Source organism: Oryctolagus cuniculus, chromosome 5, assembly GCF_964237555.1.
Source record: "Oryctolagus cuniculus chromosome 5, mOryCun1.1, whole genome shotgun sequence".
NCBI classification, from domain to species: Eukaryota; Metazoa; Chordata; class Mammalia; order Lagomorpha; family Leporidae; genus Oryctolagus; species Oryctolagus cuniculus.
Genome location: NC_091436.1, coordinates 140,520,984 through 140,537,039, shown reverse-complemented (window position 1 = coordinate 140,537,039; position 16,056 = coordinate 140,520,984). Strand labels below are relative to the sequence as shown.

Below are 16,056 nucleotides of genomic sequence, written 5' to 3'. Positions count from 1 at the left end.
CCATTATCTTTAGAAAAGGAAACTGAAACACAGAAAAGTATGGAAATCGCCTAAAGTTATACTGCTAGTGACTGGCATTCAAAACCAGGCAGTCTGGCACCAAAGTCCTTACTCTTAGCAAGGATTCTACACTACCTCTATGCACTGAAGTGCTTTTCAACAGCAGGTAGGCTGAGACTTCCTGAGTATTGTAATCCTCGGCTTTTTCCAGGTCTAACCAATCTTCAGTTCAAAGTAGACCCAGATGGGAAGGGATTAAGCTGCTCTGCGTGATGTCACCCTGCCCAGATCCTCACACGGTCCATACTCCAGGTCACTGCCTCTCAAAGACCCAGCCACTGGGGGCACCAGTGACCCTCCCATGACTAAAGTCAAGAAAAAAATGTCTCCCTTGAATCCACAAACACAGGATTATAAATTTTCAAAAGGAAATTTTACCATATGCCTTAAGGAAAACTGAAAACCAAAAATTCCACAACCCATGGAAACTACTGAGTTAAACAAGTACAAAAGTATGATCCCATTTTTTAACAGCCCTTCTGGCTATCTCTATGTGTGCTGATGGATGCTTGACAGTGATCTAGTACATGCATCCTGAGGTAGCTTTTTAGTTTCTTTTGTACCCAAGTCTGATGGGTTCTCTATTTCAATCAGGATTTACCCAAAATCTTATCCTCAAGTATGCCACCTCCCTCCTTCCCCTCTAGCCCATAGCTACATGTTTCTCAAAGCCACTCTAACTCACTCTTCTTTTCCATATATGGCCCCTAAAGATTCCCTACACCAGTGTTTCTCAATCTCTGCATTACTGACACTTGAGGTGGGGGCTGTCCTGTACACTGTGGGATATTTAGAAGCATTCTTGTCTTCTTCCCAGTAAATGCCGGGAGCATCAATCCTTCCCCCAAACTCCCACCCACAGACATTGAACCTCTGATTAAAACTGCTGCCCTGGAGCTGGGTTGTGGTACAGCTGGTTAAGCTGCTGCTTGTCAGATTGGCATCCCATATGAGCATGAGTTCAAGTCCAGGCTGCTCCCCTTCCAATTCAGCTCCCAGCTAATGTATCTGGGAAGGCAGTGGATGGAAGATGGCCTAAGTACTTATGCCCCTGCTGTCCATGTAGAAGACTAGATGGAATTTCGGATTTCTGGCACTGGTCTGCACCAGTCCCAGCCGTTCCAATGATTTAGGGAGTGAACCAGCAAGTGAAAGATCTCTCTCTCTCTCTCTCAATCTCTCTCTCTCTTCTTTCTTCTCTCTTTCTCTCTCTCTCTCCTCTCTCTCCTCTCTGTCACTATGCCTGTCAAATGAATAAATAAATAAATCTTTTTTAAAAAAGAAAGAAAAAGGGAAGGAAGGAAGATAGGAGGGAAGGAAGGAAGGAAGGAAGGAAGGAAGGAAGGAAGGAAGGAAGGAAGGGAAAAAGAAAGACAACTCACTGCCCTAATAGTTCTCAAAGTGCGATCCCTGGACTAGCAGCATTAGCATCCCTAGGAACTTTTTAGAATGTAATCCTCAGGCCCTATCCCAGATCTACTAAATCAGAAATTCCCTGGAAAGAACCTATAGTCTGTACTAGTGAATTTTCCAGGTGGTTCTATAGGAAGCTAAAATCTGAGAATCACTGATCTAAACTTAAGGCCATCCCTATGGAGTGAAGGCAACTCTGCTTTCTTTCTAAGTTTCCATGGTTCTAGATCCCCTGGGTTCAACACTTGCTTCTGATCCTCTTCTGGTGCTGTTTGATTCATCTATAATCTCTGCCCTAGTTTAGTTGCTAAGGCTGCTTCTATTTTCTATTGGAAAATCTTGGCATTTCAGGCTACTAAGAAGTCTTGTGGCCTAAAGAGCAGCCAACATCTTTTTCTAGAATCCAAGAGCCAGAAAGTGACCTCCAAAGCCGAGGTGTCCCTGTATGTCCTCAACAAATGTCCTGCTTTGTGTCCAGCTCTATAGCTCCCTGCTGTGGGATAGAAGTCAGATCGACAGGTCCTGGGATCAGAGCACTGATTCTCCTTCCAGGCACTGGTAACCAGCTCCACTATTTCTCCAGTTTCTTGAGGATGACTCACCTCCCAGGCACTCTACAGGGAAGAGACTTCCAGAATTTTTTCCTGGTATTTTTTAACCAAGATGCCTTAAACATGGAGTCTCCTCAGAAAGTCCAAGGATAGTAGCAAGCATTTGGCCCAGTGGTTAAAACACTGTTCAGATTGCCTGCATCCCATATCAGAGTACCTAAATTCACATCCTGACTCTGCTTCCAATTTCAGTGTCTTCCTAATGTGCACCCCGGGATGCGGAGTCCCTGCCACCCATTTAGGAGGCCTGGATTCAGTTCTGGGCCCTTGGCTTTGGCCTGGCCTAGCCCCAGCTGCTGTGGACATTTGCAAAATGAACTAGCAGATGAAAGATCCTCTTTCTCTGTGTGTCTCTCTCTTTCTCTCTCTCTCTCTGCCTTTCCAAAAAATGCAAATGAAAGCATAAAGTTTCCTTAAAACAGGGCAGGCATTGTAATGCTAAGCTGGGTTTGAGATACCAACATTCCAAATGGGAGCTGCTGTTGAAGTCCTGGTTACTCTGCTTCCAATCCAGTCCCTGAGAAGCACCTGGGGAGCAGCAGAGGGTGGCCCAAGTACTTGGGTCCTTGCCACCCATGTGGGAGACCCAGATGAAATTCCGGTTTTTGGCTTTGACCTGGCCCATCCCCAGCTTAGGTTATCTGGGGAGTAAACCAGAGGATAGAAGATCTCTGTCTCTCTGTCACTCTGTTTTCAAAACAATAAATAAATCTTCAAAATAAAATAAAAGAAGAATATCTAAGTACAGTGTCTATGATCAGAACCCAACGGCAACTAATCCTTTGTCACAGTCCACTGCCAGAACCAACTCCGGGCCTTATTTATCTCCTGCTCAAAAATCACCAGTGGCTAAGTAGAGTTAGAGAATAAAAGCACAAATGTTTTAGTTAAGCCTGATGACTTTCCTTGGGAGGTGATGGGGCAAAGCATCTTAGAACCAGAGTCAAATAGGATTCAATTCTGTCTGCCTGACCTGGGTCAAGTCATTAAAACTCTCTGAGTCTTAATTTCCAGGTCTATAAAATATAAACTACAAATCTAGCACACTGTGAGGATCGCCAAGATCATCTGCCTAAGAAGTTCCTGGTTTACCACATAAACGCAATTTTTACTAAGATTATTTTTAAAGTAAGCTACTTGGGGGCTTTGACACCATTAACTCACCCCTACCACTCTCTCCAGAGCAGGTGCTGCAGACCCGAGGGTCCCTCAGGTTGCCCTTTTAAGATCACCCAAGATTCCCCACTCTAGGCTATAGTGCAAACAAGAAAGGTATTTTTTCCCAACAGTCCCACACCCATACTCATTTGTGCCCTGCATCTGCAAGGCTGCTGCCCCAGCCCTGGCAAATCAGGGAATGCATTCTCCGGCTCCAAGTCTGTCCCTAAACATCCATCTGGGACTAAATGATCTCAAAAGTCCCTTTCATATCTAAAATTCTAAAAAAAGAATCATTGAAAAAAGCATCAGCATCCAAGCTTATTGCGTATCAATCCTGAGTGAATACATTAAGCGACTCTAAGGCACCGACGTAAGTCACCAAAAAAGCAAAATGTGTTTCTGCCCAGGAACAGCACTCCTGCAAAGGTGTGCTTGCGTGTACAGGCGTCTATTGTATCATTAACGCCTCTCCCTCATTTGACTTCTCACCAAAGACTCCTGTTTCCATGGTAACAGCCCTTCCACTCGTCAGGGGCCTACTGAACACACACAGACAGAAATACTCTATCGTTCTCTCTCTCTCTCTCTGTCTCTCTCTCTCTCTCTCGCCCAAGGAAGTCACTGCAGAGGTAGGATACACAGGAAACATGATGCAAACATGTTCAGAGTGAGCACAGGCCCCTTCCCCTCCCATACCTCCAAACTACACACCCTCTCTCCCCCCTGCAGGGCTCCCTCAGTGCCCTCCACCTAATCCTGGGTGCCCACACACTCACCATGTTGGAGATGCTGCGAGTGTTGGCAGGGTTCAGCATGACAATCTCAGTGGTGATGTGGCCCTCCACTGCTTCGGTCATCTCGTCCACTGTGCAGTTAATGGATGGGTCATAGATCTTGAACCAGTTGTCAGCGTACCACCCAATGAGGAACCAGACGTATTTCTTCCCAAACAGACGCTCCTTGTACACCTGAATGCAGAGGAGGAGGAGGGCTGGGTTTGGTTTGCTTTGGATTTTTGTCTCATCTCACTAGTCAGATTCTTGGGAATCAGAAAAGAACAGGATTAATTAAGAGAAATCTGCAAGTCTTAGGGGTGGTAGGAAAGACACAACTCCTCCTACTAGATTCTTCCCCAGCCCCGCCATTCTCCAGTAGCTCTTCTAGCTAGTCATGAAAGATGGAATTAGGGGTTCCTCGGGAAATACAAAGAGGAAGGAAAAGGAGATCTGGAGAAAGTGTCGTGTGTTCCTGTGAATGTGTGTGTGTGTGTGTGTGTGTGTGAGAGAGAGAGAGAGAGAGAGAGAGAGAAAGATAACCCCAGAGCTGACAAAGACACCCCATTAATCATCACCTCTGATCATCTGTTACCAACTTGAGCAGAGATGCAGTGAGGAAATCCCAGGGGAAAACCAGAAGCAGAAAGCCCACCCAGTCACCCTCCCTCTCCAGATTCCATCTCCACCTCACAAAACACTTTCCGGGCTTCAGTCTCGTAGAAGAGCCCCACGATGATTCGGGCATCCTGGCGCTGCAGAACAGAAAGAGAAACAGAGCTCCTGAGGGACTCCTGGGAACGCCTGAGGGGCTAAGCCAGGCGCTTACACAGCTTTGCTTTCCCGTCCCAAGGTGCTTAGTGCAGAGTAATGCTCAATGGTAGTGGATAAATGTCAACTGGAAGACAGAGCTTGTCTTCCCCAGGAAATGCCACTGCTTCACAAAAGCAAAACCTCCCCAGCCTTGTCCTCTCCAAGCAGCCCCTCTGAAGGCTGAGCCCACCACTCCGACCATCCCACCTTCAGGTTTTTGACCGGCACAGCAGGATCTGAGAAGAAACTCTGGCGGAAAGTAATCTCGATTCCAGCCTCCTTCACTCGCTCCTCTAGGTCATCCAGAGTCTTGGGTGGGAACGAGAAACAAGTAGGAAAAACATGGGGTGCACAGTGAGGTCAAGAGAGAGATGTTCACTGGGGACTGCACACTCAGAACAAAGGAGCAGCCTTCTGAATGCTAACAGCTTCTGTCCCCAGGGAGAAGAAAGCTTAAAGGAAGTGCCCCTCCTGAGGATCTGTATCTGGGCAAACCACCCCAGTAACCCCAGTCCTAACACTGACCCAACTCCTACATTGAAAGGCAACACCAGGGAACCAGGAAAAGATGAGGCAGGGTCTGCTACAGAAAGCATCACATCAGTCTCAAGAGGCAGGGAACAGACAGACAACAGCATCAGAGAAGAATGGGTCTGAATCACTATGAAAAGAGGGGGGATACTCAAAAGGGCTCCTGTATATAAGACTGGACAGAGCTCCCAAAGAACAGAATAAAATGGAGAAAGTGGACTACCTGCATCAGATATGCGAGTAGAGCCATGTTCTTCCTCTCCACCTCCACACACCTATCCCCTCCTTCAACCTCTCCTGGTCTACTGGCATATCCCAGTGCCAAATACCAGACTCACGGACTTGCTGTCTGCCCTTCTTCCCTCTACCCCGTCCTCTGTTCTCTATCATCTCTTCATCTCTCTTCTCTCTTCTGCTCTCCCGCTCCCTTTCTTCTCTGCCTCCATATTCAGTAGCTCCATGTCCTTTATTCCGATTCACAGGCACCCGGCATCCCCATCCCCGTAAGTGCCTCTGGAATCTGCTGTCTTCCAGGTTCCTATTTCATATTCCCTCCCTCTCTTGTCTCAACATTCAATTGAACCTACTTTAACAGAACTGAGTCATTTGGGTCTCTCTGGGGAGCAGAGCATCAAAACGAAAAAATTAAATCAAAAAGATGGAGAGAATCCCAAAAATTCAACTTGTTCATTCCCCTGGGCACAGAGAGAACATGCACTTAACCCACTTGGAATCTGTTCTCTTTTGATAAAGAGCCAAGAGCTTTCCCCCCAGATACAAATCCTGGGCTACGTTTCTCTCCACAGGAGTTTGAGCAGATGCCCCCATTAACCTCTACCCAGTCCCTCCTCACCGAGGTGAAGACCTCCGTGGTCTGCTGGATGGTGGCAATCTTCTTCCAGCCCCACTTCTCAAAGAGCTTCACTCGGGTAGGGTTATGGAGTGTGGCTGATGGATGTGTCCGGAAGAATGTGGGGAAACGCTGCCGGTTTGACAGGGCTGGTGAGCTGGAGCCGTAGGAAAGCTGAGGGACAGGGATAGCACAACACAGTATGTTCACGTGGACTCGACTAAGAGCTGCTTAAGAGTCCTTTAACCCTCTCCCTGCCCCTGAGATTTTCTCCCTGACTCTCTCCAAAGCTCCCCCCACCATCCCCTCGGGAAAAATGATCATCAAAGACCCATACGGCCCCACTTCATAATCCAACTTCCTTCTGATGAAGAACCAGGTCGGCTGTAGCACAGTCCAGCCACTGTTGCTAGGAGGCCAGCCAGCTCAGGTCTGCAGAGGGCTTGGAATCTTGGAAGCAAGTCCTACACAGTTCTCTTAAACACAAACCTGAGCTGCCCTGGCCCCTTAATGTGGCCCACAAGGGAAGGACCCCAACTTCTGACTTCACAGCCCTGCTTACCACAATAAGGTTCCACATCCTGGCAGCCTCAGCCACGAGAGTGGAGACGGAGCTGCAGCCAGGCATGAGGATGATCTTGATGGGGTCGTTATAGAGCAGCTCGTACAGGTACTTGGTGGCTTGGCCCGGGTCACACTGAATGAGGAGGGAGGGGATGAGGGCAGGCTCTTCCAGGGCCTCTCTCCTCCCTGCAGCTCCCACCCTTCCATCTTTCTCTAGCTACTTCCTCAGTCACTCACTTTCATCATTGTTAACATCTTCTCTCTCCTGACATCTCTTCCTGTCAACTTGCTTGCTTCTCCTCTTTCGTTAAAACTCCCTTCTCTGTCTTCCATCTGGCCTTATCCATCTCTTCTTCTGCATACCTCCTCCCTTCAGTATTAATAAATGTATGGCCTCCCCTCCTCTCAGCTCATCCTCGGACATCCCCAAGCCCACTTTCCCTCTGTTCCTCTGCAAACATTTGTGGATAGAAAAGGACCTGCAGGAACAAGAACAAACTCTCCCCCAAGCCCCCCAGACGGCCTCCTCATAGCCATTTGTGAGATGCCTTCCCTTATCACTGCAAACTGCCTCTTTCCACCTCCCATTTTTTTTCTCCCTCATCTCTTTTCAGGGCCACTGATAAGTAAACAAGAGAGAACAGGAACAAGACCAGTAGGGGGTCCTGCTCAGCAGCTCATCCCCTCCTGCTGGGCTCTGACATTTGATGGGTCTATTAAAAAAAGACCTGGACCTGGGCAACAATCTAGGATGAGGAAAGAACCGAGAATAAACAGAACGGGATTCTCAAAAAACAGACCATTTTAGGGGTGCCTGAAAAAGAGGCAAGAGCTAGGGAAAGTAAACAAGACAGAAAGTGGAGTGAAAGCGGAGCTGGGAGGAGGAAGAGTCAGCCACGGGGCTCCCACTGGCTGTTCCCCTCCTGCTGAAATACGACATTTCAGAAGCTGCTGGAGCCCCAAAGGAAGCAGAGAAGAAATGGCAGCCAGTGGGGAGCCAGGGCAGAGGGGACAGAGACAGGAGGCAAAAGGGTCTGGTGAGGTGAACAGGGAGGAAGCAGGAGGGGGTGAGTGGAAAGGAAATAAAGAAGGCCCCCTAGAGCCTGCTTACTTCCCACTGAGCCTGACATTTGGGACACCATGGGAAGCTGACGAAGGGGGAGCCAGGGAAGGCTGGCGGAATTGGAAGAAGCAACACACCCACAACTCCCTGCTGCCCACCCCACCCTCACCCCTGCCAAGGGCAGTGCTCAACCAGGCGTTTTGAAGGTTTTCTCTTCATGACTCCCACGGGGGCATCTCTGTATATCTTTACCATTCTCTTCCTGCACTCACCCAGGATCTCTTACTGCAGACCCAGCCCCCAGCTTTCCCCAAGACCCCCAGGGAAGGGCCCCTCTACTTCTTGTCTCAGAGCTTAATAGAAACATGAGGACACACAACAACATACAAGATCCGTGCAACGGGGCAAGGGATGCTGCCAGAGGTCTCTCCTGCTTCCTCATTCTCCCCCTTCCCTTGCTTCACCTCCCCCTACACTCCCTATTCACGGCTGCAGATTCCCTCAGCCACGTGCTTCCCCACCCTCCCTCCCCAACAGCCTGCTCCAGCAAAGATCTTGATTTGCAACAAGGGGCACATTCCGGATGACACATTCCAGCCCCTTGGCTTTAGAATTTTCTCCCCTCCCCTTGCTACCCCTCCTATATTCTCCAGCTCCTTTCTCCTAGGCCCCCCCATCTGCTCCCAACACCTCCAGGGAATCACCTGTCACTGTGCGTGAGTTTAAGCTCACAGATCTCCCTGCAATCCCCTATCATAAAGCCTGCACCCACCTCTCCCAGTCTCTCCCCACACTCCAGTGCCCCATAGCCAATTATCCGTCTTGCACTCCCAAGCTTGACCCCTCCAACATTCCTGACCAGCTGCGGCTCCCCTCTTCTCCTACCCTAGTACCTAATTCTTTTCCTGCTCCCTGCGGCTCTTCCTGTAGGCATCCTGGGGTTAACTATAGCTCATGCATCTACCAGGACAGGATTTCTGTTCGTAAAAATGCAGATTCCAGGATTCACCCCTGACCAAGGAGTTAGGATCTGTATTTTTAACAAACTCCTCTAGGGATTCTTAGGTGCACTGAAGTTTGAGAACCACGGAGATGCTAACAGAAGGGATTTGACATTCTCTCTCCAGGCTCTCCACAGTCTTTGTGTTGGCCTCTCCCCAAGCATCTTACCTTCAACTCCACTTCTGCCCCCTCCCCACTCCGATGCTCCAGAGAATAACTATACGTCCTCTGCCCACCCCAGACACCAAACCCTCACCTTCTGTGCTTTATTTCACTCTCACCCAGTCCCCTAAATCTCTGGGGCAACGTGTGGGTAAAGATAAATTGGAGCAGGTCTCAAATCTTTTCTTCCCCATCAAGTCCTTTCCCACACCCTCAAGTATTCCTGTAGGGGAAAGGAACCTTATGAAAAGCCATCCCCTAATACCCTTGGGCCCAAATTTTCCTACCTCCCCACATCTCCCTGCACTCACCTCCCTTGCCCTGCATCCCACTCCCCTTCTCACATCCTCCAGGCCAAAGTCAGAGCGGCAGCATGCCCCAGGGCCTCCTTGCCCCCTCCCCGCTCCATTCCTACACCCTGGCTCCTCTCCATCCCCATGTTACTGTGGGGCCTCCCCTATGGACCCCTCCTGCAAGTCATTTCCCAGCGCCTCTGCCCACTCCTTGACCATCCGTTTTTCCCAGCCACCACAGGCCATAAATTCGCACGGCCCTGGAATCCTCAACAAGGCTGGGGATGGAGGGATGAGAGGAGTCAGCTGTTTGTTTTGACAAATAAACTAGAACTCTCAAGTCCCTCAAAATTTTCCTCATTCTGTCCCTATTCCTCCCAGCCCCAACCTACGCCAAGATTTAACTTGTTACCATGGTAAAAGTAAATCCCTGCTCCCGCCCCATACCCCCGACATTCCCTCCGCCCTCCAATCCTTCCAGGACGAGTTTCCTACCCCCGGAGAATCAGCATCAGCCCGCACCCTAAACCAATCCCCAGCACCTCCACGAGCCTCCGCAGCGGGGCAGAAGGGTCTGCCTTGCAGAGCGCTTAACCGTCTTGAACCCCTAGACCCTCATCTTGAACCTCCAGCCACTGCGACTCTCCCCCTGGCTCCCGCAACCCTAGCCCAGCTCGCACGGGAGGGATCTGCTTCGCAATCCCAGAGGCTCTGGGACTGAGATGCACTCCCGCGGTCCCCCGGCCCCCCAAGCTCCCACCTCCCACCCACTCGCGTGTCCGGGGCTACCTTGCTGTCGTGGTGGATGAGCTTGAGCTCATAGTCCGGCAGGATGTCCCTGCGGCTGTTCACGTCCTCCAGCGCCATCTCCACCGCGGGCTGGCAGGCCTGGCCCCCCGGCCAGCCCCCGCTCATGGGAAACAGCGCCCCGATGTACACTGCGCGCCGTTCTGAGGAGGGGTGCGAGGGGGCCCGAGGGTGAGGCCGCGGGAGATGGGGCGAGTGGGAGGCCCACGCCGGAGCCACCCCCGCCGCCATCACCACCAGCAGCGGCAGTGGCCACCCCAGCCGCGGAGAGGGGGCTCCCGAACCCATGGCGAGGAGGGGCGGGGGTAGCCGCTGGGGAGGGGGAGGAGCTCAGGGGGGACACTTTTCCTGGGGAGGGCAGCTGAGGGGGTGTCGAGGAGGCGCCTCCATCCCTGCGTTTGCGCGAAGAGGGGGCTGGGGCCCTGGAGAAGCAGGGAAGGTGGGTTTCCTACTGCCCCCGCGGCTCTCGCTCCCGCCACCGCCACCGCCACCGCGGACTCTCCTCGCGGACTGACTGACCGACGGAGGGGAGGAGGAGGGCGGGGAGGGGCGGGGAGGGGGCTCTGACGTCACGGGCGGCGTGCGGCAGCGGGGGGCGGCAAAGGGGCGGGGAGGGAACAGGCGGCGAGGTGGGAACGGCAGGCAGGGGGCGGGGAGGGAAAGGTCGCACCCTCTTGGGCAAGACGGACGGACCGGGAGGAGAGAGAGGTCCCACCGAGGGGCGGGCGCAGGGACGGGACGGGAAGGGGTGTGGGGCGGGAGAGGCGAGGGGATGGCGGCCGGGGTCTCGCAGGACGCAGTGAATGGAAGGGGAGCAGGGCTGAGGGGAGAGAGGAGCGGCCGTGACGAGAGAGTTGGGAGAGAGGGGTAGGGGGTGATGTAGAGGCGGGTCGTGGGGCCAGGGGGAGAGAATAGGGGGTCTGCGTAGCCGAAAGCTGAGGAAAGCTGCTGGGAGAAGGAACTGAGGGGAAAGAGCGGGATATGGGCTTAGGGGCGAGAGCTGGAGGGGGAAGAGAGAGAGGCCTGGCCAGGGTCGAGGCGGGTGGCGGAGTCCGTTAGGCGAAATCTTAGGAGGGAGGCAGGCAGAGGGTCGCAAGGAGCCCCACAGAGAGGCCGGGGTGGAAGCTCAGGGTCTCCCAGCTCGCTGCCGCCCCCTGCTGGGGCTCCGCCGCGCGGCAGCCAGGCAGAGCCCGGGAGGGGGCGGAGCCGAAGGAAGCACAGCCAAGCGGGGAGACGCAAGGGACCGCGGCCCCGCGGAAAACCGGGACTGGAGGCAGGAGCCAGGTAGGGAGCGAGGGGGGCGACCGCCAGCTGGGCTGGGTAGGGTCGGCTGGGAGGAGAACCATCCCCGGGAGCCTAGGGGCCGAATCCCTGAGGGTGGAGAGGAAAAGTGAAGGGTAAGGGTATTGCAGTGCACGCGATAAGGGTTTCTGATCTCACCTGAGTGTGGCGTTCGATTCACTGGCGGCAGGAAAGACGGGGATCAGAGAAGAGTTACCACTGGTGCCCAGCTTCCCTGGCCTGATCCCCAGCCCCCTCCCACACCGATCCATGCCGAAGTCAGAGGGGAGGGTCCCGGAGATAAGAGCAAGGTGGGGCTGGGGATCAAGATGTGTTGGTTTTCTTTTATTTTTCATAGGGCAAGGCAGGGACAGATCCTGGTCTTGTGGCACCTGAATATTATAAGATTTGGTGGTTCTCTTTAAGAAAAAAATTACAAATACAATTGGCTTCAAGCAATCGATAAAATACCTTATTTCTGCAATTTTTACAAAAATCTATTACCACGTGAACACATTCTTAGAATCCTCCACGTTATGAAAGCACTGGAAGAGAGTCCTCAGTGAGGAACCCTGAAGCTTAAGTTGCGTGTGCTTTATAGTGAATCCACCCATGGAACTCCCCGTTTTTGGAATGGAATGATACTCTAGAAGCAGAATAACTGAATTACGTGAAGAAAGACAGACCAGAGGTCTTAAAAGAATCAACAGAAGAGGAGGGTGCATGCAGCAGGGGGAGCAGGACACCTGCCAGCCCAGAAAGAAAGCTGCAGAGGGAGATGCTTGCAGAACTAGACAGCAAAAAAGTGGTAGACGCAAGCCCTATTCCCTTGAGGAATGATGGATGTTTCTGGGAGGTATGGAGAAGGTCCATGCTCTTCCCACCCACCCCTGGGTTGGCCTTGATGTTCTGATCACTGTGCCCCCAATTTAAAGTCTTTTTACCCTGATACATTTCCATTCCCATAACTCCCCTTATCAAATTTTCTAAATGCAATGTACAATTTATTTCTTAATCTTTACAATAATTCAATTATAAAATGAACGGTGAGAGGTTGGATCTAGAAGAGGGTGACAGAAATCTGTAAGTTTAGAGAAAGGGAATGAGTCTAGGGAAAACTGGAATTTTTAAATCTTAAGAAGTGGAGGAAGGCGTAAGATGCATGATGAAAAAGAAAATATTAAGGCCAAAGAACTGGGAGCGGGGAGAAAATACAAAAAGAGAAAGGTACAGGAGGGAAGCCCCCAAAATAGATAAAGTGGACAGTGGGGACTGCAGGAGAAAGTTTGGGGTGGGTGGAAGGAGAAAGGGGTTGGGTTTTCACCTGTATCGTCCCCCAGCCCTCCCCCACATTTTTATCGTGCCCCTTCCTCTCCCACCGTCCATCCCACCCCACTCCCATCCTTGCACAAGCGTCCTCATCAGCTGCATGCAGGCAGCTGTTCCCCTCACCCTGGCAGTGGGGCTTGGGGGTGCTCCACTGGCCCTGACTACAGATGCTCCGGGAGCTGCCCACCAGATGGAAGTCGGGGTCACAGCGGAAATCCACCCGGGCTCCGTCCAGAGCTGGGAGGTCCCCACCCGTCAGGAAAACCTTCCCATTTTCCAGGGCCAAGTAAGACTTGGAGCAGATTCGGACTGTGGAGAGAGGAAAATAGAACAGCCAGTTGGAGATAGCAGGGGTCTCAAGTTTGGGCTTGGGTCCACAGCTTCCTGCTCTACAGAAAGTCAGATGTGAAAAGGATTCATGCTCTACCTTCCCTCCTCCCCTAAACCTGCTCCATCCACAGGGTTCCAAGAGGAAAAGGAAAAGCACTTGCATCCTAGGAACCCAAGATGGAGCTATAGGCCCATAAAATAGGATCTCTTAAAAGTCAGCACAATGGACAGTTCTCTAGCTTTGCAATGTATAGATGCAGGTATGGGATGTACAATCAAATCTGCTTTTTTTATTATAATGGGTATAAAACTGGCTTTTGTTTCCTGGGCATACAGTCATCGAGTTGGAGACAGAGGTATTCAAAAGCACAGTGAACTCATTTTACAACTTTTTGGCAAAACCCACTACTAATGATCCTTAAAAAGAATCACTCACAAGATGAATAGTCAAAGTTACTTGATCCGGTTCCCAGTGGCCTCACGAGGGGAGGTGGAATGAAGTGCTTTACTACCTCCATCGCACACAGCAGCGGTTGCCATTCATTCAGGTATTTGAGAATTTGGCTATCCCGGATACAAAGTGCTGACTTGCAAGTGGTAACGCTAAGTTTGAGTCATGAAAACAAATGGTCCTGAGCAGGGGAGGGGCTTCCCGAGGCTACTCACCACAGCGGCTGGGTGTGTCCATGTCTGTCCAGGAGCCGTTGGCCAGGCACTTGCGCACCTTGGGCCCCACCACCTCGCGCTCCCCCCGGCACACATATTCAATCTCATAGTCCACAGGCAGGAAGTTGATAGCCTTCACCTGGTCCCGAGTCAGGCCCCGGTACCTTATGCCCCCTTCCCAGGGCGGGTGTATGATCTGGCAACCTGAGGGTGAGTGGGGGAGGCACACAGAGAGGAATCGTGGGAAAGAGGAAAAAGAGGCTCCGCGGTGGAGGCGGAGGGAGAGTAGGGCGTGGCCGCTGGGCGGGCTGGGGGCCAGGGGAAAGGGGGAGGCCTGACTGGCTGAAAAGAACCCCGGGCGGGAGGGGGGAGTCGCCACGAGCCGGGCTGGGACGATGCTAGTGGACGGTGATGAAGAAAAGTAACTAGGAAATAGTGAAGGGTATGATGAGTGGGTGGAGCTTAGCCCCCCAAAAAAGGCTAAAGGGATCCTTGAGTTAATTAGAATGACGAGTGGGGGACCTTGTAAGACCATCTGAGCAGTGAAGTGGGACCCAGCAGAGGTAACCTGGGGCCAGGAGAGGGAGGTGGGGTCGAGGAAATAGTGCAGGTTCCTGGCGGGTGGTGCCGTGCAGTCCTGGGCAGATGGAGGGGTGCTGGATAGAAAGGTGGGGTGACCGGAAGGAGGTAGGGAGTACTAAAAGGGGCCGAGCAGAAGGGGTGGCAGGCGGGGATGCCGTGTAGGGCTGACGGGACAGTGACAAGCTCCAGAATTGAAGAGGCCTGGGGAAAGCGGGAGTTGGGTGAAGGAGGGCCCGAGGTCGCCGGAGAAGGGGGCACCTTCGGAGGTGGCGTTGGGGGTCTGCGCCCCGCCCGCGCCCGGGGGACGTAGGAAGAGAGGCGCCAGCAGCAGCAGCAGCAGCAACGGCAGCATCTGAGTGAGAGGCGGCCGTGAGGACCAGCCCGAGCCCCGCCGGCGCGGCCCGGACCCGGGAGCGGCCTGGCCTCCCCGCGGTGGCCTCGCAGGCTGCGACCCCGCTCGGCCCCGGGGACCGCGAGCGCGCCCCGCGGAGGAGGCGGGGGCGGAGCCCCGCGCGGGGTGGGGGGAGAGGAGGAGAGAACGCCTGTCCCCACCCTCCTCCTGCCTCCCTCGGCCCCCCACCCTCCCGGGACTCCACCTCTCACCACCTCCTCTCCCCGGCCCCCGCAGCTCGGCGGAGCCCGGCTTACCCACGCTGCCGGGACCGGCCGCCTCACCGCTCCCCGAGTCCATCCCCGCCGTTCCTCCTCGCCCTCGGCCCCCGGCCCGCCCTCCCCCACGCGCCCCTCTCCGAGCCCTGCCTCCCGGGACCCTGGCTCTTACCTCGGCGCGCCGGCCCAGCTCCCCGGCTCTCCCCGGGCCTCAAGGCCCCAGGCCCGGCCGCTCCTCCCCGCTCCCCCCTCCTCTCTCCTCCACCTTTCCCTTCCTCCCAGCCTTCCTCCCCTCAGTTCCGGGCTGCGGCCCGGCCAGGGTCTCTCCCCTCCTCTCTCGCTTCCCCCGAACCCCACCCCCGTCTCTCCTTCCCCGGGGCGGCGGCGGCCGCGGGAGCGGGGAGCCGGGAGGGAAGGAGGCGGCGCCGGGGACCGGGGAAAGCTCTCGGGCGGAGGGAAGAAGGAGGGTGCAGGGGAAGACAGGGCGGGGGGAAGAGAGGGGAGACCGGGGAGAGGGCGCCTCCCACAACCCCAGCCCCGGGAGCCGCCCCGGATCCCAGCCCCGCCCTGGACCGCCCACAGCGCGCGGGGCGGGCGGCGGAGAGGCGCAGGGCTGAGAGGTGGGAACCGACCCCGGCGCGCACGTACGCCCGGGCGGGGGCCGAGCACCGGCTAGCAGCCCCGAGCCAAAAAGGCAGAGAGAAGCTGGCACTGAGCCAGAGTCTGGGATGAAGGTGGAGAAAGACGGTTGCACAGAGGGAAAGCGGCCCTGAAGCCGGGCGACAATGGAGGCGGAGGCTGGGAGCTACGCGGAGAGCGGTGGGAGAGACAGAAACCTGGGCGAGAAGGGGAGGGGGAATGAGGTGGGGGACGGTGCACCTGAGCCACCCAAGAGCGAGAAGCGTCGGGTGCCGACAGGGAGAGCCGGAGACCTGGGCGGCCCCTTGGGCCAGCATTGCCTCTCTCCTGCTGCGGGAAGGGGGTGCAGAGTGGATGGGAAGCCAAAGATGGGAGGGGGCGCATCCAGGACAGAAATCAAGGTAGAAGAAAAGGGGGGCGGGGAGCGCGCAAGAGAAAAGAGCAGCCAGGTTCTAGACTTCCGCAGAGCTTGACAATCAATATTTCTTAGCTAAGGGCCGAGTGGAAACTCTGAAGA

General features: G+C 53.9%; 1 protein-coding gene across 8 annotated transcripts in view; it reads right to left on the bottom strand.

Moving 5' to 3' along the window:
• GABBR1 (gamma-aminobutyric acid type B receptor subunit 1) overlaps positions 1-15,422 on the bottom strand; it is a 63,510-nt gene extending 48,088 nt beyond the window's left edge. For 2 of the 8 annotated variants that reach the window (XM_051855795.2, XM_051855796.2), the window contains exons 1-11: positions 15,073-15,421; positions 14,550-14,643; positions 13,710-13,913; positions 12,837-13,022; positions 11,544-11,564; positions 10,086-10,246; positions 6,775-6,909; positions 6,216-6,386; positions 5,039-5,140; positions 4,708-4,773; positions 4,022-4,213 (exon numbers count right to left, since the gene is read on the bottom strand). In XM_051855795.2, the coding sequence (XP_051711755.1) occupies positions 4,022-4,213; positions 4,708-4,773; positions 5,039-5,140; positions 6,216-6,386; positions 6,775-6,909; positions 10,086-10,246; positions 11,544-11,564; positions 12,837-13,022; positions 13,710-13,913; positions 14,550-14,643 (1,332 nt within the window). In that variant the 5' untranslated portion in view covers positions 15,073-15,421. Of the gene's footprint in view, positions 1-4,021; positions 4,214-4,707; positions 4,774-5,038; positions 5,141-6,215; positions 6,387-6,774; positions 6,910-10,085; positions 10,247-11,543; positions 11,565-12,836; positions 13,023-13,709; positions 13,914-14,549; positions 14,644-15,072 lie in introns of all 8 variants that reach the window. The other 6 variants (XM_008262635.4, XM_008262634.4, XM_008262637.4 and 3 more) reach the window with 4 other exon arrangements.
• Positions 15,423-16,056: the final 634 nt, after the last annotated feature.